The following is a 23,613-nucleotide window of genomic DNA, read 5'->3' on the forward strand; positions in this document are numbered from 1 at the left end:
GCATTGAGTAAGTTAATTGAATATCGGTACACTGAATACCGTCCTACCCGCGGTTTGAAAGAGTATTAGGTTTTTTACCGTCACTGCTAACCTCAATCGGATGAACACATTTTGACAGTTCAGCAGTACGGTTTGTAAACAGAAATTTCTTTTGTTTGTTTATTGACAAATTGGATCAGACCATGTACGGTCCGTATCGCCTAAATAAAGTTTTAAAACATTTGTTCACGATTGAATACGGTTCCTTTTTGATATTTATTAAATAAAAGTGACTAGTTGCAAAGTGTAAAGATGATTGTTTTAGATGTGCTCTTCGATTTTTGTTTAAGCTTGTTTGTAAACAGTACCGCTGAACTGTCAAGGATGAATACTTGTTCATTTGTGTCGTCACGATGAAAAACCTTATAGACAGAGAAAGTGTCATAAATACTCTCGCAGTTTGCTCCCACAACCGCTTCATTCGCTGTGTCTTTCTCACTACTCCTGTGTGCGAAAATTCATTCCGTTCATTTCAGTCAGTGTCATCGCAGCGTGGCATCGAAAAAAAAACCGCTAGACGCCACAGACCGTTGCTTTTTACGTGCGGATGAGAGTGAAACCTTGTTTTTCCTTCCTGCTCTTCCACCCGATGAACCGTGCGAAAGATTCAAACAGAACCGACGGACGGCAACGAGAAGGACAGATCCGCGTTTGTCACATCAGTCTCGATTGATTCGCGATTTGGCGCAGTTCAGTTTGGCGAGATTTCAGTTTGTGTTTTCGTCCGTCGAAGAGGTAGATTTTTTTTTATTCTGGCAATCTCCTTTCAAGAGTGGTATTTTCCGTTCTGCTGTGAATTATTATGCTCCTGAGGCATATTTTGTTCGTGCTAGTCCGCTGGTGATGAGAAAAAATTGTGATCTCTTTTACGTGTGAAATTGTGATTGAATTGATGCCCTAGATCTTGCAATTGGGTTACGTGAGGTCCCGAGCCGATAAAAAAGCGTAATTTTCAGTGGAGGTGACATTCGTTGTTTATCGGTGTATTATTTGGGTTTGTAGCCGCACTCGTACGTAAAACATAAGAAGATAAAAAGCTGCTGGGGACCTGCACTGAGTGGAGCTTATCATTCTTATCTCTTGTCTTATAATAAACCTTGTCTATCTTTGTTGAAAATTTATTTGCCATAAAGTCAAAATTTGCTTCTTCCCCACAGCAGGCCATGGTTCGATTATGCAACCGTACGAAAATGTGCTTCATGCTGACAAATTGACAGAAAAAGGGTGAAAGAGTGCAACTATATGCAACTCAGTTGCATTTTCGCCAGGATGACTAGATGCGGCTATGTTCACTCTACATCCTCAATTTGCTCGGCGGCGGCGGTGAAGCGCTCTCGTTTCGTGGCACCTGTTGGTTTGTTTTGTTTACGTTAATATCGCCGTTTGTTCATACATTATTCAGCGTGCCGAGCCTCCAGGTAGGATTAGGTATATGTAGGTATAAGATATTGGAAATGGGAGCATCGAAAACAGTTGTTCATTGACAGCGAAAACTGTAGCAGTATTTGAAGCTCACGTACTTCTGGGATACGTTTTCTTTGTAGGAGATCTCCGTGACCGATTTGAATGAATCTCCTAAATTGCTGCAATATTGTTTCCATGGGGGTACAAATTGATGGCTATAAACAGCTTGGAATTTGAAACTTAACAAATTCCGTCGGTGTTTGGCAATACCGATACTGCTGATGATAGACTTTTATATTCTACTTTTTTTTTGTTTATTATTTTCAAAATTCACATTAAACGAATTTTTCACTATTATCCTTATCGGAAATCCAGGAGATGTTTAGCTTTCCTCGAATCCAGAATAATTTTTTTTTTCAAAATCTCGATTCATGCGAATCGCAGTAGGCCATAACACAATATGTTCTAGTTAAACCTAAAGGTGTGATAGTCTTGGCAATCGTCAGACGTCTGATCAAAGGAAAAATAAATTAAGAATAGCTCCAGAAAGTGTTTTTTTTTGCAATTTTAAATTTAATAAATGTCTCAAACAATAGATGCCTGTCAACATAACCTCTAATGATCTTTTTCTGTTGGTTGATCAGAAAATCGCAAATTAAATCAATTGTTAGCTTTCGTTCGTAGTTCCATATGTTGTAGAGTTCCTTATATTTGTGACTACAACTTCTCTTCAATGCGAAGCAGTCCTACTTGAGCTTGTGATAGGCGTTAGCACGTCAACACTTTTCCACAGTCTATTCTAAAAAGATATCGGAGTTTACAACTCAAATAAACATAAAAGTAATTGCATTCATCCACTTTATGGTGTGATCCTCAGACTCGAATAGGTACACAAACCTTACATCAATTGCGACAGCTGTAGAGCTTTCTTTTGTGACTCTCCAAAAATTGATTGACTGGCGACGAGGAGGAAGCAAATGAACTAACTCGCTAATTAATCAAACAGAGCTGGATTCAATATTTAGGTTTCCTAACTTATGCTTACGATTCGAGGTCGATTGATACGTATCCGTCACGGTTCATTTCTGGATGCTGTTATCCTCCTGAAGGGGCTATTGTACCAATAGTCATCTCATCAGTAGAGTCGCAATTTTCAGAAGACGTCAATTGTCAGTTAAAGGCTTTCCATATTTGTTCCAAATTCATTCAAATTCAAGGCTTCAAGCAGTTGAGCTAAATTTGGAGAAGATTTACCTTTCATTTCCCGACTGCAACTAGAGAATCGAATGACACACGGCAGCCGAAAAATCCCATCTTTATTCATAGAATTCGTGTGCCGAAATATCTCTCCGGCATCAACTGAATAACAATCCTAATCTACAGTCGTATATCTACGAAAACTCAACAAAAACATTCGCATACTATCAAAGAGAACAATTTCTGAAACTCGTTATCGTTAAATATGGGATACGTGTTCGTTCAATTTGATGAAGTTGGATTGATAAAGAAAGGATTTTCTCCGTGTGCAACTGCAATAGCAGTAATGGTTTGGTTATTTCTTTCTTGTTTTCTTAGGCTACGAACGAATCGAATAAATCGCACGCATTTTTTTTTATATTTTTCGGTCACATTCGAGACCATTCGCTTTCTTTCATACCAACGACTACGAAGTGTAGCAAAAAAAAAAACGAAAAACCAACGTTGTGCTGGTGAGAATGAAGTAGACGTGCAATATTTGGAGATGAAATGCAGCTTACGGACAGTGTCTCTGTTGTAGAATAGAGCGGTTCACCATTTTTACTGGCATTTTTTGATCTCCGTTGAATCAATACAATTTCCTGATCACCAACCGAGTCAGCTGTAACAGCAAAGCCGATTAGATGTATTCAGAGAATTGCAAATGCACGTTTTTATATAAAGCTCTCCACACTGACATTGGCTGATAAGGCTGGCAAAACACGTGTTGAAATCCTTGTGAAATATTGTTTTTGAAATAATGTTGTTATTTATAACATTTCCTGGTCAAGTTCGACTTGGTTATCGATGATGATTTTTGTACCGTCGAGCAAAGATCATGAAGCCTCGTCAGCGTTTGCATTACGAAACTACTAACGTACAGAAAACGATAACAAGGTGCAAAGATCGCCCGGAATTGGCCTATGTTTTAATACTGTTGAGTCATCGCGTAGATTGATAGATAGAAGATAGATACTAAATGATAGCGTTTGCAGAATCCACCGAACGAACTTTGATGAAGATGTCGACTGTTGCTAGAAAATTTCATACATAACTGCTTCAATCTGTATAGGGAAATACGAACAAAGATATGTTGCGTATTGATGATATCACAAGTAAAATTAATATGTTTCTTTCCTCATTCTTATCTCTACAGTCAAGCATAGTTCAGATTCGTTTTATATAATGATTTGCAATCATCGCAGCACAAATTAAGTTTTTTATTTTTCATTTATTTAGACCTATTGTGCCGAGGTGGACAATATTTATAATTTTGTTTCATATGAAACAGTGTTGAGTTTCACCTAAATAAGGAACACTTCGCTCAAATATGGAAAATCTCGTGGAAATACCAACGCTTAAAAGACAAGATGAAGCTCGTAAAACTATTTTATTCAAAAAACGGTTCGAATCTTACCACGATATCTAGTCAGAAAATTAATTATGTTCCAAAGCTTGAGCGATTTTCTCCTAAATTTGACATTAATTCACTTTGGAGGTGATTTTTTACCCTATTCAGGAAATATTCAATGTTTTGACTGGTTTGAATTTAGTCAATTTTAAATCAACAATTTTAATATGGTTTGTTGAACCGTTCGCAGTACGAACTTCGCACCAAACGAGTGCACATAAAACCAACAACAGTTGCTTTGTGTTCGAGAAAAATGCAATGTGTACATTGGTTTGAAAGCGTTTTTGTGACTTAAGATAATTAATTGTTCATTATATCTGCATTTCACCACGTTATCAGAGATATCATCACCAATTTGTGATAGAATTTTCAGTAGTATGATCAGTACCAATTCGTGATAGAATTGATTATGACAATGAATCACAAATAACTCGATATTGAAATTTTCTAAAATATTTGATGTGTAATGAAGGTAAAAATTTTATGCTTAATTAATTTTAGCCTGCGTAGCTGTCTCTTAGTTCAGACCAGAATCCAGGTGCAGAACTGAATTCTGAAATTCGGTTTCAGAATCAAAGATTAGATTTGGTTTTTCATTTCCAGAATCTAGATCTAACATTCAGTTCCTCGTTCAGAATCTATGGCCTGAATCGAGTTCCACAGATCTCTGGAACTGAAATTGAATTTGAGAACTTGATTATAAGCCAGGCATTTGGAACCGAAACTCTAATTTATTTTCGGAAATAAATTCTGAACTTAGATCTGGATTTTGAAATAGATTTCTGGAACTGAAATTTAGATTCAGATCAGAATTCAGTGCCAACATTTCAGTACATATTCAGACTTAAAATTCAAATTCGGAATTCAAGAACTGAGTTATGAACCTGAATTTGTACTGCAGACCGAAATCTAGGAATAGAATTCAGATCCAAAACTCTGATGTATTTCCAGAATTCTGTTCTAAAATGCATTGCAGAAACCAGGTTCAGAATTCAGTCTCAGAATGCAGGTCTGATAGATCCTAATTCTGATCTAAATTTATGAAAGAGAATTTTGGATCCTAATTCTAGACCTGTATTCTAGGAGTGTAACTAAATTCAGGGACTAGGTTCTGAAGATTTTTGAACTAAAATCAGGCTCTGGATTATATAGCTCAGTTTAGATACTAAATTCTGGATCCGAATTTGAAATCTGAATCCTGAACCGAATCAATTCCGAACCAGAATCCTGGTCTCGAATTCTATTCCAAAATTCAGTTCCAGCTCACAGCTTCAGCGATCAGTTCCTCAAAACAAATTCAGAATTCAGTTCTAAAACTCAAATACAAAATTCAATTCTCGATTTCATGTTCAGAATTCAGCTCCGGAATCTTGCATCAAAATTGGGTTCAGAATATATGTAGAATATAGAATTCAGGGCTGGTATTTGACTTCCAAATTCGATTCTAGAATTCTGGGTTCAGAATTCAGATTCATTAATATCGAAGAAACTGAACCATTCATTTTATTCGTGTTCTCATCATCCGGTTATGTTTCTGACATTACCCACTCGCCTTTTTTTATCCCGTTTTATCACGTCTGTTTATTTCAGTTTTCGGTTACCTTCGCTTGACTCGCTTCCTCAATCAGATAACCGAACAGTTAATAGAATCAGTGGAGTTGATAATCGTCAGCGTCAATCGTTACTGCTGTATCCTTGTAGACATGAGCCTTAACATGGCCCCACAAGATAATTCTAAAAATCCGACATCCCTAAGCGTAATCGGTCAAAAACAGTGTTACCAAAAAGATACCAGTAAAAAAAGTCACCCTTTACTTAGTGGTAATAGAAGTTTTTATTGAACTGTTTTTACATTCATGCATCGGAGTTGAAAGATTAAAAAAGTGGAACTGAATTTACGAGCTAAATTAGGAACCTGGGCAAAATTCAGGTTTGAAATCCAGATCAAGATTTTTCTTCATGAAAATAGTTGTAGAATATCTTGAACTGAACTTTTGTTCAGAATTGAGATTCCGATTCTAGATTGATTCTAGAACTAAATTTTGAGCTTGAATAACGAATCTGAATTAAGAAACTGAACTCTGTTCCATAATCTAGTTCCAGAACCCAAGCTCCGAGTTCAATTCCAGCTTGCAGGCTCTGAATTCTGAATTAAATTATGATTCAGAAGTCTGTTCCAAAACATTAATTCGGAGTTTAGATCTAAAAACTTGTTCCAGAATACAAATCTAGAATTTATAACGATTTATAATTTTTAGTTGGTTTGACGTAAAGTTGCCATAACTAAGTTCAGTCATTGCAAAATCTAGAATTCATATCTTCAATATTGATCCAGAATTCTGAAGTTGAATTACTGAATCAGAGTTCTGGATACAAATTTCGAACTTAAAGTTCTAAATTCAGTTCCAAAAACTAGTCTAGTTGATTATTGTTCTCGATTTTGTTGGAAAATTGGAGATCGAGATTCAGAAATTAGAATCAGGGTTCAATTCCAGAATCTTAATTTTAATTTTTGAACCTGTATTTTGGAACTAAATTATGTTATCCCATTCATCCACAGGTCGAATTTGAGAAAGGCGCTCCATGGTATAAAGGTAACATATGTCGAGTACTTTACAGCATGTTGGTCATTCTAAAAATCGATAAACGGATTGTGGTATGGTGAGCTATGTAATAGTCTTCAAAAATAGTTGATCATGGGAATTTATAATTTTGAATAAATGATCTTCTGAAGTGCAACAAGAAATCGAAACACTTAATATTTCAAAAGAAAATGACATCAAATTTAATACTCAATCACAATGTAGTCGTTGTAAAAACATCATATTTTCCGCAAAGTTTCATGCTGTTCTCTGCTATTAAATACAGGTTTTACTCCGTACAACAAATTAGTGTCGCTTTCGCTTGAGAAAACTGAAACTGACCCAGGGTAGTTTCATCAAACAAACACTTTTCACGAAACTGTGTTTGGTTCACACTTAGCAATAAGGATTCGAGCAAATGCGGTAAAAGAATCAGGTTCGAAACTGACTCGATTTTCAGTTCAACGACGTTAAAACTAGGGTCGAAGCTGGCTTCAAACAAACGGTTAGACACCAGTTAGGGTGGAAACTGGGTTAGGTCTGGCATCAAGCGAAAACGACAAAACAAAACGTCCTAATCAGTATTTTTATTTTCGTCATTTTACTAACAAAAATGAAACGCCTTAAATGTTCGCGTGCCGACCGCTAGATGTCCGGCTCCGGACGACTAGGCGTTTGTTTACTTGCCACGCTTACACCTCATTGCCAATTCACGATCGAAGTAACCGGGCGAAGAAGTAAATACCAGCTGCCACACTACCAAGCAACCCTTGCGTCATAAATAAAATTTTACCATTCTTTTTTTTTCGTTTTCTCACGCAGAGAGGCCACCGCTGCACGGTACTTCTTTCTCCCTCGTAACCATACGCAACCATTCATATGTTTTGGTGTGCTGAGAACGGCAAGAACCACGTGATTTCGCTCCCGCAACCGTTGTAAACATACGAGTAGAAGAGAGCGTTTAAATTAGCGTTCTCATCCAGAAGTAGTGAAGAAACAAGAGAACGAGAGCCGCCCCGCACTAAAACCGCAATCATGTCGCTCAGTCTACTTTTGAACGTCACTTCGAAGAGTGGCACGGCTGGAAGTTGTCTGGCGTCCACCCTCGGCAGTAGAAACAGAAGCGTTGGTCAGATATCAACATTGCTGCTATCATCATCGCCTCAACCGAGCAGTATCTCGAGTCCGTCGAATCAGAAGCAGCAACGATCGGCAGCTGGAACTAGAACCATGACGACGTCCGCCTGCACCTACAAACCCTGCGTCACGATTGACAACATCAATCCGGCGATTAAGGTGATGGAATATGCTGTTCGTGGACCGCTGGTTATCCGGGCTGGTGCCATCGAGAAGGAACTGGAACAGGTAAGTTTTCCGCATACGGAACACCTTTTTCCAATCGATTCATAGTTTGTGCAACGTCATCACGTTTGATAATGATTTTGTCCCTTTCTAATTTCTCGGCAGGGAGCGAAAAAACCTTTCAAGGAAGTCATCCGGGCCAACATTGGCGACTGTCATGCCATGGGCCAACAACCGATCACCATCATCCGGCAGGTCAGTGTCCTCACAGTTTTTTTTATCCATTTCTACGATGTTTGTTTAGATACAGTTTTTTTTCCGGAAAAATTATGTAATGCCTAGCGTGCTTGGAGGCTTGGCTGTTTGTTCCCATTTCTGGTTGGTGGCATAACGCGCCTGTGCCCACCAAAGCCTAAACGCGCAATTTGCTAATGTTCAAAGTTTTTGCGTTGGAACCGGAATGGAACTTCAGGCCATTGAATTGATCACAATTAGAATTGATCTGATAATGGGGAAATTTTTAATGCCTAGCTTCCGAAGCCGCTTGGTGACATGTCCCCTTGTTTGATCAGTTGGCTTTGTTAGCGAGCACGCCAGACGATACACAACTCATTATTATCAATTATATATGATGCTCGGAACGCGTCCACTTCACGCCAACTGCACAAAGGCAGTGAATCCGGTGTTGGATTTCTGGTTTTATTTTTTCGTTTCCACTTGCAATGTTTTTGTGCTATCGTTGGTGGGGTTGGTTGGCGTTGGTAGCGGCGCAAATGTGTCACTCACGGTTATGAAAAGGCAGTGGTGCCAGATTCGTGGTTTTTCGTTCATTGGATATCCGGTTGATATGCGGCGTTCTTGCTATGGATAGGAAAAGCTGGCCCAAGACGCTAATTAATAATGCTAATTCACCGAATTAGTAGTGAATACGAAACCTGTTCTTGGTCTTGTCATAATTTTAACTAGACATGGACGAAACCGTTCGTTTTAAAGATCCGCTTAGGGCTTTACATAGTGCCAAAAGAACTATTTCTGTTGAATCGTTTATTGGTTCTTCTGAAATTTTGTATGTTTCTCAAACTATGGGAGCGATAAATTATATTCAGTACGGATTGGCGGCTCCATGCATATAGCTCTGATCTCAGAATTTAGTTTTCGTATGTTCGAGCCTAGACCTGGAAGGATTCGTAGCACCAGCTATGCAATGATTCTGTACCAAGACTGCTTTTTAGTAAACAAATTCAATAAAAGTTCGTGCATTTTGGCACTTTTACCGATAATTATTCCATTTTGTGTACGTCTTCAAACATCGCGGATGTATGCAACCGTTCCAAAATACGCAGTAATGTGTACATTTTCTTAAGGAATTCGATTGCTTTCATTTCCACAATCAATTCGTCAAATAAGAACCCAAGAAGTGCTTGCCGAATCGTTGAGAGTGAGTCAGCAAGCCTTTTCAAAACGTCTCAAGCCCCTGGGCTTGATTCAGAAAGAAGGAAACTGGGTGCCGTACGAGTTGAAACCGAGGGACATCGAGCGCCGTCTATTTGTATGTGAGCAACTGCTTTAAAGACAAAATCGTAAGGGGTTTTTACATCGATTCGTAACCGGTGATAAAAAGTGGGTTCGATACGATAATCCTAAACGCAGAAAATCATGGGGAAAGCCCGGGCATGCTACTTCGTCGAAGGCAAAACCGAATATTCACGGCGCCAAGGTTATGATTTGTATTTGGTGGGACAAGCTCGGTGTGATTTACTACGAGCTCTTAAAAGCTGTGAAACCATCACAGGAGATCGCTACCGAACGCAACTGAAGCGCCTTAGTCGCGCGCTAAAAGAAAAGCGGCCACAATATCAAGAGCGACATGACAAAGTCATCCTCCAACACGACAATGCTCGGCCTCGCGTCGCAAAAGTGGTCAAACAGTACCTGGAAACGCTGAAATGGGAAGTCTTGCCCCACCCGCCGTATTCCCCAGATGTCACCCCTTTTGACTTCCACCTGTTCCGTTCGATGGCACATGGCCTGGCAGATCAACATTTTCAATCCTTCGAAGAGTTGGAAAAATGGATTGCTTCATGGATAGCGTCAAAAGAGGACTCCTTTTTTCGAGCCGGGATCCGAAAATTGCCAGAGAGATGGGAGAAAGTTGTCGCTAGCGACGGACAATACTTTGAATAATACATACAAAACGATTTACACCCTCTCATTTTGCTACTAACGCAAAAGACGTTAGCACCCAGTCGGCGCCATTTCATTGATCAAATGTTATTCTAGATTCGCGAAGAGGCATGAGGCAGGAACGTGAGTGAGTGAGCACTTATCTTTTTTTGACGACCAGGGATGAAAAAAAAATAATGTAAGGAATACTACAGATGGGTCTAATGAAAATTTGACAAAAAGTCTAGATACATTAATTTAAAATCACATCAAAGAGTTCCTAAATACACTCATCTCTATTTTTTGCCTTTTTATGCGAAAGTTCAAAGTTATGCTGTTTTTCTTGTTTCGTCTTAGAAATGCACAAAACATCGAGATTTATAATTCAGAAAAAAAAATGTTTAAGTCAACTCTCTGAGAATATGTTTTTCGAGATAACACCAGTGCTCGATGTTTTATGAATTTTTAACATATGACAATTTTTTTCCTTAGTTTTGCGTTTTTGCCTTTTTCATATCGAAAGGATAGGCAATCGCTGTGAAAACCGTCACATACTATTCGACTCAGTTTGTCGAGATCACAACATAATGTCACTCAATTTCCCCAGAGATGGTTCAAACGATTTTCACAAACTAAGATGCAAATAAAAGGTATTAAAATTTTTTAAAAAATCCCTAAAAAGTTGATCCAGATCCGACTTCCGGTTCCGGTATTACAGTACGATTTATGAAAATTTTAAATTTCATGCGTAATTTTTCACAAGCGATAGCGAAACAAAGTGCAAACTTACTGGTAAATTCATTGAGTTGGCAGACCTTGTTAGTTGATAGATATATAAATCTACTCAAAGACTGCTAGTCCTCGGTTTCCACTTCTGAAAGCCGGGTAATAGTAAAGAAAAGCTCCAAAAACGGAACTCGCTTTGATTTCTCAGCAACGGTTCAACCAATTTTCACAAATTACGATTCAAAATAATGCTCTTATTGTCTGCAGTTTGATCCAGATCCGACGTCCGGTTCTAAAATTATAGGACGATAGTGTCAAGTCGTTCGAACTGGTAAACAAAACGATGCAAAACCGGTACGCATCGGTACGTGCTGGTACGGAAGAAAAAAACACCACCACCTGCCTAGCACACAGCGTGCTTCATTCATGCGCCCTTATATGAGATGATTTAGTAGAATGTTCCCTTTCGTTGTTCACTTTTCGCTGCAAACGACCAACAGCTGGACGACGCAATCGCTCTTGTTTAAAGCGAAACTTGCACTGCGAATGTCCCGCAGCAGAACTGTTTCCTGTGTGAATTGATTAAATACTGAAGCAATTTTTGTGAAGGGTTTTCTTTTTACGTGACGGTCACAAAAATAGCAACATGCAGAAAAAAACTTAAATCATCTCTGAAACTTTTCTTTTTTATTATTTTTCGAAAAATTATTTGTTCCCAAGATCTCAAAGTTTCATGCACAAAAAAACTCGGTTCCTGCAGAATTTATTTTCGAGATAAGTCGAGTAGAGTCTAGTCAGCCTAGTCCTGCGGTGTCATTTGCTGTATCTAGCAAACGTATTTCCCCATCCATTTGATCGATCTACCTTTGCTCGATGTGTTTTGTTCAGAATCATTGTCAATGAGTTACCGTCCGGCATTCTAATGATATGCCTGGCCAATCCAATTTTAGCTGTCCGTACGATGGGTGGTTCTCCTAGCAGCTTTTGAAATTCATGATTCATACGCCGTTTCCACGTCTCGTCATCCATCTGCCCTCCGCCGTGGATGGTCTTCCGAAAACACTAAGCGCTCGTTGGTCCTCTGTCAACATAGTCCAGGTCTCGTGGCCGTAGAGAACAACCGGTTCAATGAACTCCATCGAATATGCCTTTGAATTTCTCTGCTGGTATCGTCAACCATCTCGATATCGTCACCGTTTATCGTTTATCGATATTCGTGATAGCCAGTCCGATACGTCTAGCTTCAACTTTCAGTCTGATGCATGTTTCCATCATCTTCTCAAGATTACGTGTCACTACATCAACGTCGTCAGCGAAGCCGAAAACCTGGGGTGGCATTATGTATCTCGATTCGACTGAAATTTTATCGAATCGATCACGTTTCGTATTATGGTTCTCGATTCGAAGTCGATCATCGAGCTTCGTTCGACTTCACTCGAAGAAGTATTAGATTATCGAGAAGTTTTGGCATTATGGAACCAAAACAATCGAGCTCGTAAACGACTGAACTCGATAAGAAATGGTCGAAAGCCTTATTACTATTGACTATGAGTTTTCGAATACGTTTCTTTTTTATATAGGTAGTTATCGATAACATCTTCTTAGATTTTCGTAAACATATTAGTATTGATAATCTTCATTTTAATGCATTATTTTGTATAACGTTACATATATATATATATATATATATATATATATATATATATATATATATATATATATATATATATATATATATATATATATATATATATATATATATATATATATATATATATATATATATATATATATATATATATATATATATATATATATATATATATATATATTGTGTGTTTGGCATATTAAGTACAAGTCGAACTGTTTAGAAAGCATATTAATTGAAAGCTGCGTGTTGTTTACTTAAAATAATAAAAGTAAGTCGAAACTAACCTATGCCCAGTAACTGTAGTTTGTAATAAAATTCCGGAATCCTGTGGACAGAAAACGTCGCTCAAACGGATTGTAGGAAAAAGCTTATTCGCTCGATAACAATGAGCAAATAATGTTTTTACCCATATATCTAACTCTAGTAAATTGAAAAGTATTTAGAATATGCCAAAAGCATCACAATCTCGTGCTATTAGCGTGTATTTGACTTTTCAATAGTACCTAAATGGATTATGAAGACTATAAAGAATGGGTTGCTCCTGGTATATTAGCTAAAGCAATATCTCCTAATAAATATGATAAAATACTACAAAGAAAGCTGCAAAACCTGAAAGCCTTTGATTAAAACTACACATATGGATGACGTAAATTGTATTAGACTTGAAACAATACATGAAAAATACAGAATTTTTTTTATTATAATTTCAAAAGTTCATCGATAAATTGTGTACAAGAACACGCTTGAAAAAATTCTTTACGTTTTCAAATGGAGTGGAAACGAATCTGCTTCTTGATTTAAATTTCAGAAATGTGTTCATATTAATTTCGTGCGGCAACTTAAAACCGCAGTATTACAAGCAGTTTGCTTCTTTTCAGTACTTGAACTGAATAAATGTAATCGAAAAAACCCAAACAATAATTCAGTTTAATTTGTTTCATGATTGCAATGTATATTTGTTTACCTATGTATGTTATGACCAGAGATGCCAGATATTTTCATAGAAAATCTGTATTGATTCGTATAAAATATCTGTATTTATCTGTATTCGCTAATAAAATAAAATTTCTACAATACAATTATGTTTAAAGGTGTTATTCTAATAGATTATGGTTATAGAGTGGTAGATTAAATTTCATATCTTATATTATATTCATCGACGAAATTTTATAGTTTTTTCCTATCAACAAAAATTGTATTATGGTGCCATAAACTTGTCTAATTTGAAAATGTTCACTTCATAAGTTAAGATGGATTTCCAAAATCCAATATGCAACGTCGAGTCAGGTAATACAACTGTCAGTCTGGCAATAATGTTTCATGATGCCAAGACTTGTCTAACTTTTAAGTCCAATTTAGTTACAAATTTTAATATAAATGGATTTCAGTGTTCTTCATTAAATATCTGCACAAAAAATATATATTTTAAAAAGTGATTTGTACGTTGATTCCTAAACGTTTATCTCGTCATTGCAATCAAATACTAATAGATAGCTCAAATACTAATAGATAGTTTAATTTTTTCCTTAATACTTTTGGTGAAATCTGTATAAATCTGTATTAAATTTAAGAAATCTGTAATAAATCTGTACTCTGTGTTAAATCTGTATGCGCATGTAAAAATCTGTATAATACAGATAAATCTGAATAAATGGCATCTCTGATTATGACAGTTCGAGCAGCGTCAGTCGAAATCTAGTACCACATTGTTAGGATCTCGATCACGAGGTCGAAAGCGATACGTAATGCCTCAGTTCAGTCGAATCGACTTCAAAAATAATCGTTTCGAGCAACTCGATTCGAGATGCATAATGTCAGCCCTGTACGGACTTTCGGTAGATCGTACTACTCGTGTCGATTTCCTGATGGCTGTCCTCAACCTCCTGTGTCACCGAAGGGCCATTGTGGATGATTCCTCGCTGTCTGTCACCCCACATAATTAACACCTGCGACTGATATTTGAATCTGCCTACGGTAGGATTCTAGCGCCCTAGTTTGATCGCACCCTCTCGTTTTGCTACTACCGCCTTCACCCAGTCGACGCCAGTCATTAATGAGATAGAGATTTGCGAGGACGACCATTTTCGAGATAACATCTAATGCACTGACGATTCTAAGACAAAACGTAAAAATTGACCTCAAAAATATTATTTTTTGTACGCGTTAAAGAGCTTCGAACCATTGACGGTTCGGCAATGTTGTCTATTATTGAATTTAAATAAGAGAGTGGTACAATTTCTTATGGCTTCTGACGGAGGCCGCAACAAGTGGCCAAAGGTTGTCGTGATGAAAAATTACAAACGCGTACTGGTCTCAGGCGTTTTTTCTTTCGATGTTCGCTTCAATCGTGATGATTTTGATAGGTTCAATACAATAATCCGTGGATGCTTTGATCTCTATACATTCCTAATATTCTGTATCTCTCGGCTTCAATTCATTCGGCATCCAATTTCCAATCTTTTGTATGAACCTTGATGTACATAAGTACAGGAAAATGGCGCTTCGGATCACGCTTAATGATGCAAAAAGTTTTCCTTGCGCATGGTTCAGGTTTACATGCAGTAAAGCTTCCAATTCCACGTCTTTAGCACATTATTCAACGTTAAAATTATCTCTTTTGAACCGTTTGAAAAACTGACGACACACCGATAAAACAATGTATTTCGCTCCATGAGTTTACAGAAGAGCCACAATTCTGGCAACACGGCCATAACAACGCAGTGTGTACGCCTCCATAAACGATATTTTTTTTTTGCGAATGCGAAACAACGAAACCGAACCGCTTTAGTTTGTGCTCCTATCCTAGATGCACATTAGCTCATGGAGAAAAACGGGCGGTGCCGGCCGATAATGGCGTGGAGTGCGGCTCGTTGTTTGCGTAATGGTTTTGTTGATCCTTAATAAAACCGCACCGTGCGCCACCGATTGTGACTCGAATGGTGTGAATCGTAAACAATTTGGGTAATTGGAAAAGTTTTGCACAAAATTGAGACAATCTTTCAGTTGGGTTTGTCGTCGTACCGGGTTTTTTGTGTGGCGATGCAACCGATTTGACATTCCGCAAAGCGCGTATTTCATTTTATTGCTGTGATAACCACGGCCTACTCTGATAGCCCGATCGCAGAACAGTACCAAATTTGTCCGGAGATAATTATTGCATAAATTGATGGTGTGCCCTCTCGAGGTCACGCGTTCAGAGTGGAATGAATTGGAACGTTTTTTTTTGGAACGTAGAATGTGTTATCAGCTTCAAGTGTCACGCCATGTCCATTCAAATTGTTCAAGGTTGTTTATCAGCGCATCTGGAAAAGATCGTTATTCAACTTTTTTTTAACTGAAGACATTCAAGCGGAACGACTTTTAGCATTTCGGTAAGTTCGTTACCGAATGCTATCAAATCTGGAGAATCCACATTATTCTTTTATGGAAGTAGCAGATTGTTTGCCAGATAAGAGGCTACTCGCCGAACAAATCTCCCACCAGTCGAGTAGACAAATATTTACATCCATCAAATGTGATATTTTACATACCTGTTCGTAATATCGCACCTAGCAACGGACGCGAGCGAATAAATAAATGTTCCAACACACGCAGTTACTCGTAGTGATCTTACGGCCAAGTGTCCAGTAAGTAACAAGCGACCGGTCTTCGAGCCGAGCCAGCCAGCTAACCGTTCGAAGATGCGAATAATGATTTGTTTGTTTTGTTTCGAGTTCGAGAGTATTTTTAGTTGCCAACTGACAGTTTTTGATGATTTTGACCTTCGCACAGTAGGCCGTATGCATTGGAGAACCTCAAACGAGCATGCTTTGGTAGAAGAAATTGTTACCAATTAGGGATTGTTTGACGTAGGACTACGTCTGGAAAATGACACCTAGATCTTTGACGTGACAATCAGGCGCTTTGTGAATATAAAGAAATATCGTCAAATGGTCGGCAAAAAATAATGATCCAATGAATTTCCTTGAGCAACACCTGAGCTGCTTGTAAAGAACTCAGATACAGAATTACCAACTTTACGGTCTACACGATAGGCTCGAAGCCATTGACAAAATCTGATCGTGCACCCTAGTTTACTGAGCTTGCTTAGCAATATTCCGTGATTCACTGAGTGACCTTAAGATCAGTTTAGATCGGGTCAATGTGATATTTATTAGACATTCTAGTGTCACGCTGCAAAATGATGTAAAACAAACGAGATTCGTCTCGATCGACTGCTAATAGAATGACGACAAGCTGATAATAGAGTCGTATTAATGAGTCATCTTGGATTCAAGACCCAGCGACGTGATTTCTCGCTAATTAACAACGATACTTTTCTCACCTTTTCTATGAACTAGGAACATTGCAGAGCGTTTCCAATCGATAGGAAATGATTGCCGTTGGAGCGACAAATTGAAGATATGTGCGAGTTCAAGATAGCAGATTATGCACGAATACGGTTTTCCGGATAAACCGACGCGAATCAACTGGTCAAAGAAACGATGGATAGAGTGATGTGCTACGTTCGAGTATCTGGGACACTCTAGAGTCCCTTCGTATCTCAGAGAAAGTTACTGCAAGGTGATGGACTATCTTGTCTCCTGTTTTATATTGCTTTGGAAGGTATGATTCGAAGAGCGAGGATCGACATAAGTGATACGATCTTCCGAAAATTACACAGCTTTTTGATTTCGCTGACGGTGTTGATATTGTGACACGCAACCTTGTGGAGAAAACGGAAACATACATCGGACTGAAAGCTGAAGCTCGGCATATCGGACTGGCTATGAATGCGTTGAAAACAAAATACATGCGAGGACAGGCTCTAGAGAAGAAATACTACGTCTCCCATCACGAATATTGATAGACGGTGACGATATCGAGGTGGTCGATGATGATATTAGCAAAAATTTAGGTGCGTATACTGGCATCTATGGCGGAGTGCAGATGGAGGACGGAACGTGGAGACGGTCACGAATTGCAACAGCTGCTTGTGGAACCACCCATCGTACGGACAGCTAAAATCGGACGTCTACGATGAGCTGGGCATGTCATAAAGATTCCAGGCGACAGTCCAGTGAAAAGGGACGAAACAAAACGTATTTTCGCTGATTTGAATGAAACTTTCTGGACATGTAGACTTTGTCCTGAAATGTCACATTCCATACTTTGTATTTCCAATATTGATCTAGGCTGTCCCTTAAAATGGGCTAAATTTTTTTAACCATTTTATTCAAATAGTTGACAAAAAATGACAAAGCCTACAATAAACCTATATACTGTTGGTTTTAACAAAATTGGTTAAATTTCCCAATAAAAATATTGAATAACTTCCATATCGAGTCCTACACTGAAAAAGATTTAAAAAATTAAAATTTAAAATCAATTTACGAAAAAAAAAACATTTTTCTTCGATGCTAAAAATTTTACAGTGTCATTATCATCCAAAAATTTAATTAATCTTAATTTGAGAGGAGATTTCACAGAATACTGATTGCCCGATATTTGCAAGAAGTATCAGTCACGGAGAAGAAAAAGTTTTAGTTAGAAACACTTTTTTCCCAAAAATAACCTACCTTGGGACAAAGTTTCATTGAATTCGAAGGTGGTGTTTTTTTCTATTTAGATTGACTTTAAATTTTGAAAACCGATTTTTTTCAGTGTACGATTCGAATAGACGCAAAGGACTAGACATTTTGCCAATTTTTGCTATTAAACAGAGTAGAAAAATGACAAATCCTACAAAACAATTGTTGTGCTGATGATGTTTTCAAAATAAGTCTAATTTTTGAATGGAAATGCTGAAAAAATTACTAATCGAATTTTACACTGGGAAAAATCGATCTTAAAAATATGAAGTAAAATACTGAAACTGGATAAAAAACTCAGTTTGAACAAAAAAAAAAGTTTTTGTTTGAAAAACTTTGAATCTGGTTTAAGGCCGACTTTAAGGAGTGTATCGAAAATAAGCTATCCACCTACATTTGTGTTGAACGCATATATTTGTGATGGTGTTTTTTTATGCTCAGATCACAGCATGTTGTGCGTTTGGCTGTCAGCTTTCGTTTGTTTACTTGTTTGTGCGGTTGAAATTCCGCGTTTTCAAAATGTTGCGTATTAAAAAGGAAGTGAAAATTATGGTTCTGGACACATGGCTAAGTTGGAAGGGTATTACTATGCGAAAATTGGCGAAGCGGTTTGGAATTCCACATGCCAGCGTTAAAACCATCATTAATAAGTTTGGAGAACACTATTCTTTGGATGAGCTACCAGGCAGAGGCAGAGAACCCGGTTCTTCCAAGCCGAAACTCGACAAGAATGTGGTATCTCTAATCATGAAGAACAAATCAATGTCAATACGTGATTTGGCCAAAAAGCAGGAAAGCGTATCAAGAGGCGAAATCACCTCAAGACCTACAAGAAGCAGAAAATCTCGAAACAAAGTGTAGAACAGAAGAAGCGAGCAGCAACAAGGGCCCGGAAATTGTATTCGCGTCTTTTGCAGCGTCCGGATGCATGCGTTTTGATGGACGATGAGACTTCTGTAAATGAGGACTCAAAAACCCTCCCAGGTCCACAATACGTTACTGTCGTCGTTGGGGAGGATGTGAGCGATGCGGACAGGTCGATTCAAGTGAAGAAATTCGGTCGAAAGGTACTGGTATGGCAACCAATATGTCCCTGTGGTTTTAAGTCAACCATAGTTTAGACTACCTGAACTATAAATTGCTGCCTTTATATAAGAAGCGTAGTACACCTCCACTGTTTTGGTTGGATTTAGCGTCGGCTCACTATGCCAAAAGCACTCTCAACTGGCTTGCGGAAAAGGGTATAAATTTCGTTGAGAAAAATTTCAATCCACCAAATTGCCCTCAGCTTCGACCCATCGAACGTTACTGGGAAATCGTGAAGAGGGTCTTCAGGAAGACTCGTAAGACAGCTGGTGGGAACATGCATGAGTTCAAAAAAATTTGGGCTAAAGCGTCCAAAAACTTATCCGGAACTTGATGAAGAGCGTTCGATCAAAAGTTCGAAATTCGTGAAGGAATAACTTAAATTTCATCCGGTTTTCATTATGCTCAAGCTTAACCTCGTACAATAAAGGATCAATTTTTAGTTTGAATAAAATATCGTTTTTCATCATAATTTGAAAGATAAGTTTGTGGATAGCTTTTTTTCGATACACTCCTTAAATGAGATGAGTCTCATATTGTCGGTTCCCTTTAGCCACCAACTTAGCAACGTCAGGATCCAGACTGTTTAGTCCGTAAATGAAAATTTCGATGTATATACAAATGCTGTACGGGATTCATTTCAGGCTTCCAGAAGGGTAGAACTGAGGTATTCTCTACGATATTGATATTGAACTGTTCGGTGCATTTGTCTCGAACGCGAAGTAGCCAAACGATGGCTTTATTTACACTCGTTTGGTGCGAATTCCGTACTGTGGTGCATTTCTAAGACATTCGGCATCCAATAAAAACTTTCGATCTCGTAAATCGATTCCTAAGTTCCTGAGTCGATTTAAAAAAAACTGTTTTTGAGATTACACCAGATCTGGACGTTTCGTGCATTTTTAAGACATTCGGCTTTAAAAAACGCGGTCTCAAATTCCCAGTTAAAAAAAAAATATTTGAGATAACACCACATCTCAACGTTTCATGCATTTCTAAGACATTCACATAAAAAAAATTTCGATTTCGGAAATCTCAAAATTTCTCTAAGTTCCTAAGTCGATTTTTTTAAAAATATTTTTTTTAAGATCTGGACGTTTCATGCATTTCTAAGATATTCGACAAAAAAATTCCGGTTTTCCGAAGCTACGCGGTACGTATTCCCCGCGTAAAAAGAGACCTCAGTGTATTGAGAACGATCTTACACCTTCTTCCATTCGTTTCGTGAAAGAATTAAAGGAAATACTCAAACAGACAAAAAGTTATTAGGAAATCAAATTTAGGGTAATTTCGTTACACTCTCGTCTTGTGATATTTTGAGCATGCACCCAGACTAGTAGCCCTACGTCAAAAACATGATTTTGCAGTATTCAAACCGTCAAACCGTTTGTTTGAAGCTAGTTTCGAACCTAGTTTCAACGTTGTTGAACTGAATTTGAGTCCGATTCGAACCTGGTTTGCTCAAATCCCCGTTACTGAGTACGAAAGCAACACATTTTCTTAAAAAGTGTTTGTTTGATGAAACTACACTGGCTCAGTTTTAGGTTTTTCAAGCGAAAACGGCATAATTAAAGTTTAATACTGGAACAAACAGCCAATTAGTGTCTGAATAAACTAAAATATACAGACAAATATTCCGATTAATCGATTAATTTGTTGAACGTTGGAAAAAATTACACATCGCAGCAGCCTACGCTTTTATTGCACAAAATTTTTTCACCGCCCGCGTGATAACCACATTTATCAGTGTTTGAAAAATTAATAATCCTAAAAACAGAAAAAATGTGTCAGTAATCGCACAGATGGCAAACCATATGTACAGTGCCTATTATCAATAATTGCCAACGATAATTCTGATAACGGCTTTCGATTGGTCGTTCGAGGCACAGATAAAAATGACAGGATCGAATTTTCACGATGTTCGATGTAAATAAAGAAAAAAAGAACCGGAACCTGACCTACAACACATCGGTTGTAGCTGAAGCGTTAAACTACTCGGCAAAGGTTTTAATCAATCAATAACAATCTAATCGCCGCTATAAGGAGCTCTACAAACGAAAAACCTTCAAAGTCTCTCAACCATATCGGCATCAGCTTTCAAACAACAAAACTAATTCTGGTCTTATCTTTCTCTCTCTCTCTCTCTCCGCTTTCTGTGCTTCACCACCAGGTACTCGGATTGGTGTCATACCCGCCGCTCTTCAACGACAAATCGATTCCGGAAGATGCCAAACAACGGGCCCGTGCGATTCTGGATGGCTGCAAGGGTGGTTCCATCGGTTCCTACACGGAATCGTCCGGCATCGAGATCATTCGTCGCCACGTGGCTCAGTACATCCAGGACCGGGACGGTGGAATTCCGTCGGACTACAACAATATCATTCTGTCGGCAGGCGCTTCCGGTGGCATTAAGGTGCTGATGTCACTGCTCCGGTGCCCGATCGATGGCAAAAAGCCGGGTGTGATGATTCCCATTCCCCAGTATCCGCTCTATTCGGCTACGATTTCCGAGCTGGACATGGCACAGATTGGCTACTATCTGGATGAGGATAACAACTGGGCTTTGAACATCTCGGAGCTGAGCCGCTCGCTGAATGAAGCGAAAAAAACGTGTGCCCCACGTCTCCTGTGTGTCATCAATCCGGGCAACCCGACTGGACAGGTACTTTCGCGACAGAACATCGAAGACATCATCAAATTTGCCCACAAAGAAAAGCTGGTTCTTTTCGCCGATGAGGTTTACCAGGATAATATCTACGAGAAGGGTTCCAAGTTCCACTCGTTCAAGAAAGTGATGATGGAGATGGGTGCCCCGTACAACGAGATGGAACTGTGCAGCTTTATGTCCTGCTCGAAGTGCTACATGGGCGAGTGTGGCATCCGTGGCGGATACGCCGAGGTGGTCAATCTATGCCCGGACGTCAAAGCCATGCTACTCAAATGTATCTCGGCTCAGCTGTGTCCCACCACCGTCGGGCAGGCCTGCATGGATGTGGTCGTCAATCCACCGAAACCGGGCGAACCGTCGTACGAGTTGTTCAACAAGGAAAAATCGGCCGTCCTAAAGTCACTCAAGGAACGTGCCGAAATGGTGGCCGAAGCGTTCAACTCGTTCGAGGGTTTCTCCTGTAATCCCGTGCAGGGAGCGATGTATGCCTTCCCCCAGATCCGACTGCCCCCGAAGGCCATCGAGGCCGCCAAAAAGGCCGGCCAGGCCCCCGACGTTTTCTATGCATTCCAGCTGTTGGAGCAAACGGGTAAGTTTTTCGTTTGGCAGATTGAAGCGGGTGAAGAGAATAAAAAAATGTAATCTAATTTGTTATTGCATTTCTCCTCGCCAGGTATTTGCATTGTTCCCGGATCCGGCTTTGGTCAACGTCCCGGCACCTATCATTTCCGTACTACGATTCTGCCGCAGCCCGCAAAACTAAAGGAGATGCTTGGAATGTTCAAATCCTACCACGAGCAGTTTGTGAAGCAGTACTCATAAACGACCAGCAAATCAGACCAGAGATTTCAGTCATCTTTTTATACAAAAAAAAACACGCAAACAACAGTAGCACATCATTCGGCAATGCTCACCCCTCAACCGCGCATAGCTGTCGAAAACGTTGGTAACCGGAAAAAAAAGTCCATCACTCCGGTTCCTACGACTTATTTTTTATCAACTGACCAATATTTGATCGCACGGCACCCCATTCTCCATTGCAGAAGAAAAGGCCATCGATTGGAGAACGCGGATCATTAGGATCGGGCCGTGATCGGTTGATGTTCAAATCGGGGCTCACATCATAAACCTACAACACATCAGAAGCAATCAAATTGCATATAATTTGTTCGTTACTAGATTCTAGAAGAAGAGATAGTTTTATCCCATACTATTCATGTATAATCGTCAGAATGCCCGTTCGTTATATGTTCAGCTTTGTTTTAATATTTCCATTTTGAAACGATTGGCAACTATACAAACAAAAGGCAAAAAAAGACAATAATTTTTCGTTTAGTATTGGATGTCCGTACTGTATCCGGGGATTGGCTAGCCAAGTATTGCTTTATTTTAGTGTGGTATAAATCGTGCCATATTCACGCCACGCCACTGTTGTCGATGTCCTGTTTCAAACTCGTTATGTAAAATTATGTCCGGCTGTAATTATTTCTGTATGCAGAGAAAAACCTAAAGCTCGGACCCTATTATACTTAATAAAACAAAAGTTTTTATTCTGGCTGTTGTAAAACATACTCTTTAAACTGTAAAATATATGCATGTAAAAAGAATATGTAATTGTTTTCGTTTAATTTCGAAAGTCCCTTCTTACCCCCAGTCAATCCAAATACGGCTCATCATCTTTTGCCGAGATATTCCTTACCTTAGTGCAGCTACAGAATGCTTGCCAACTAGTAAAATTTTCCACAAACTACGGGGACTGGTAAAGGACTATTCCG

The 23,613-nt window shown here is 38.8% G+C and overlaps 1 protein-coding gene across 1 annotated transcript; it reads left to right on the forward strand.

The window, feature by feature from the left end:
- The first annotated feature begins 637 nt into the window (after positions 1-637).
- On the forward strand, positions 638-23,445 carry LOC131426309 (alanine aminotransferase 1). The gene is made up of 5 exons (XM_058588942.1): positions 638-774; positions 7,495-8,037; positions 8,140-8,229; positions 21,341-22,427; positions 22,512-23,445. Exons 2-5 carry the CDS (start codon positions 7,708-7,710, stop codon positions 22,658-22,660), a joined length of 1,656 nt encoding a protein of 551 aa, XP_058444925.1. The 5' UTR covers positions 638-774; positions 7,495-7,707; the 3' UTR covers positions 22,661-23,445.
- The last annotated feature ends 168 nt before the right edge of the window (positions 23,446-23,613 follow it).

Source organism: Malaya genurostris, chromosome 1, assembly GCF_030247185.1.
Source record: "Malaya genurostris strain Urasoe2022 chromosome 1, Malgen_1.1, whole genome shotgun sequence".
NCBI lineage: Eukaryota > Metazoa > Arthropoda > Insecta > Diptera > Culicidae > Malaya > Malaya genurostris.

Bases quoted from the DNA above. Each gene is read 5' to 3' on its own strand.
- LOC131426309 (XM_058588942.1), top strand. From the start codon at position 7,708: ATGTCGCTCAGTCTACTTTTGAACGTCACTTCGAAGAGTGGCACGGCT. The intron at 8,230-21,340 runs GTCAGTGTCCTC...CTTCACCACCAG, and splicing joins CGATCACCATCATCCGGCAG to GTACTCGGATTGGTGTCATA. The intron at 22,428-22,511 runs GTAAGTTTTTCG...TCTCCTCGCCAG, and splicing joins CCAGCTGTTGGAGCAAACGG to GTATTTGCATTGTTCCCGGA.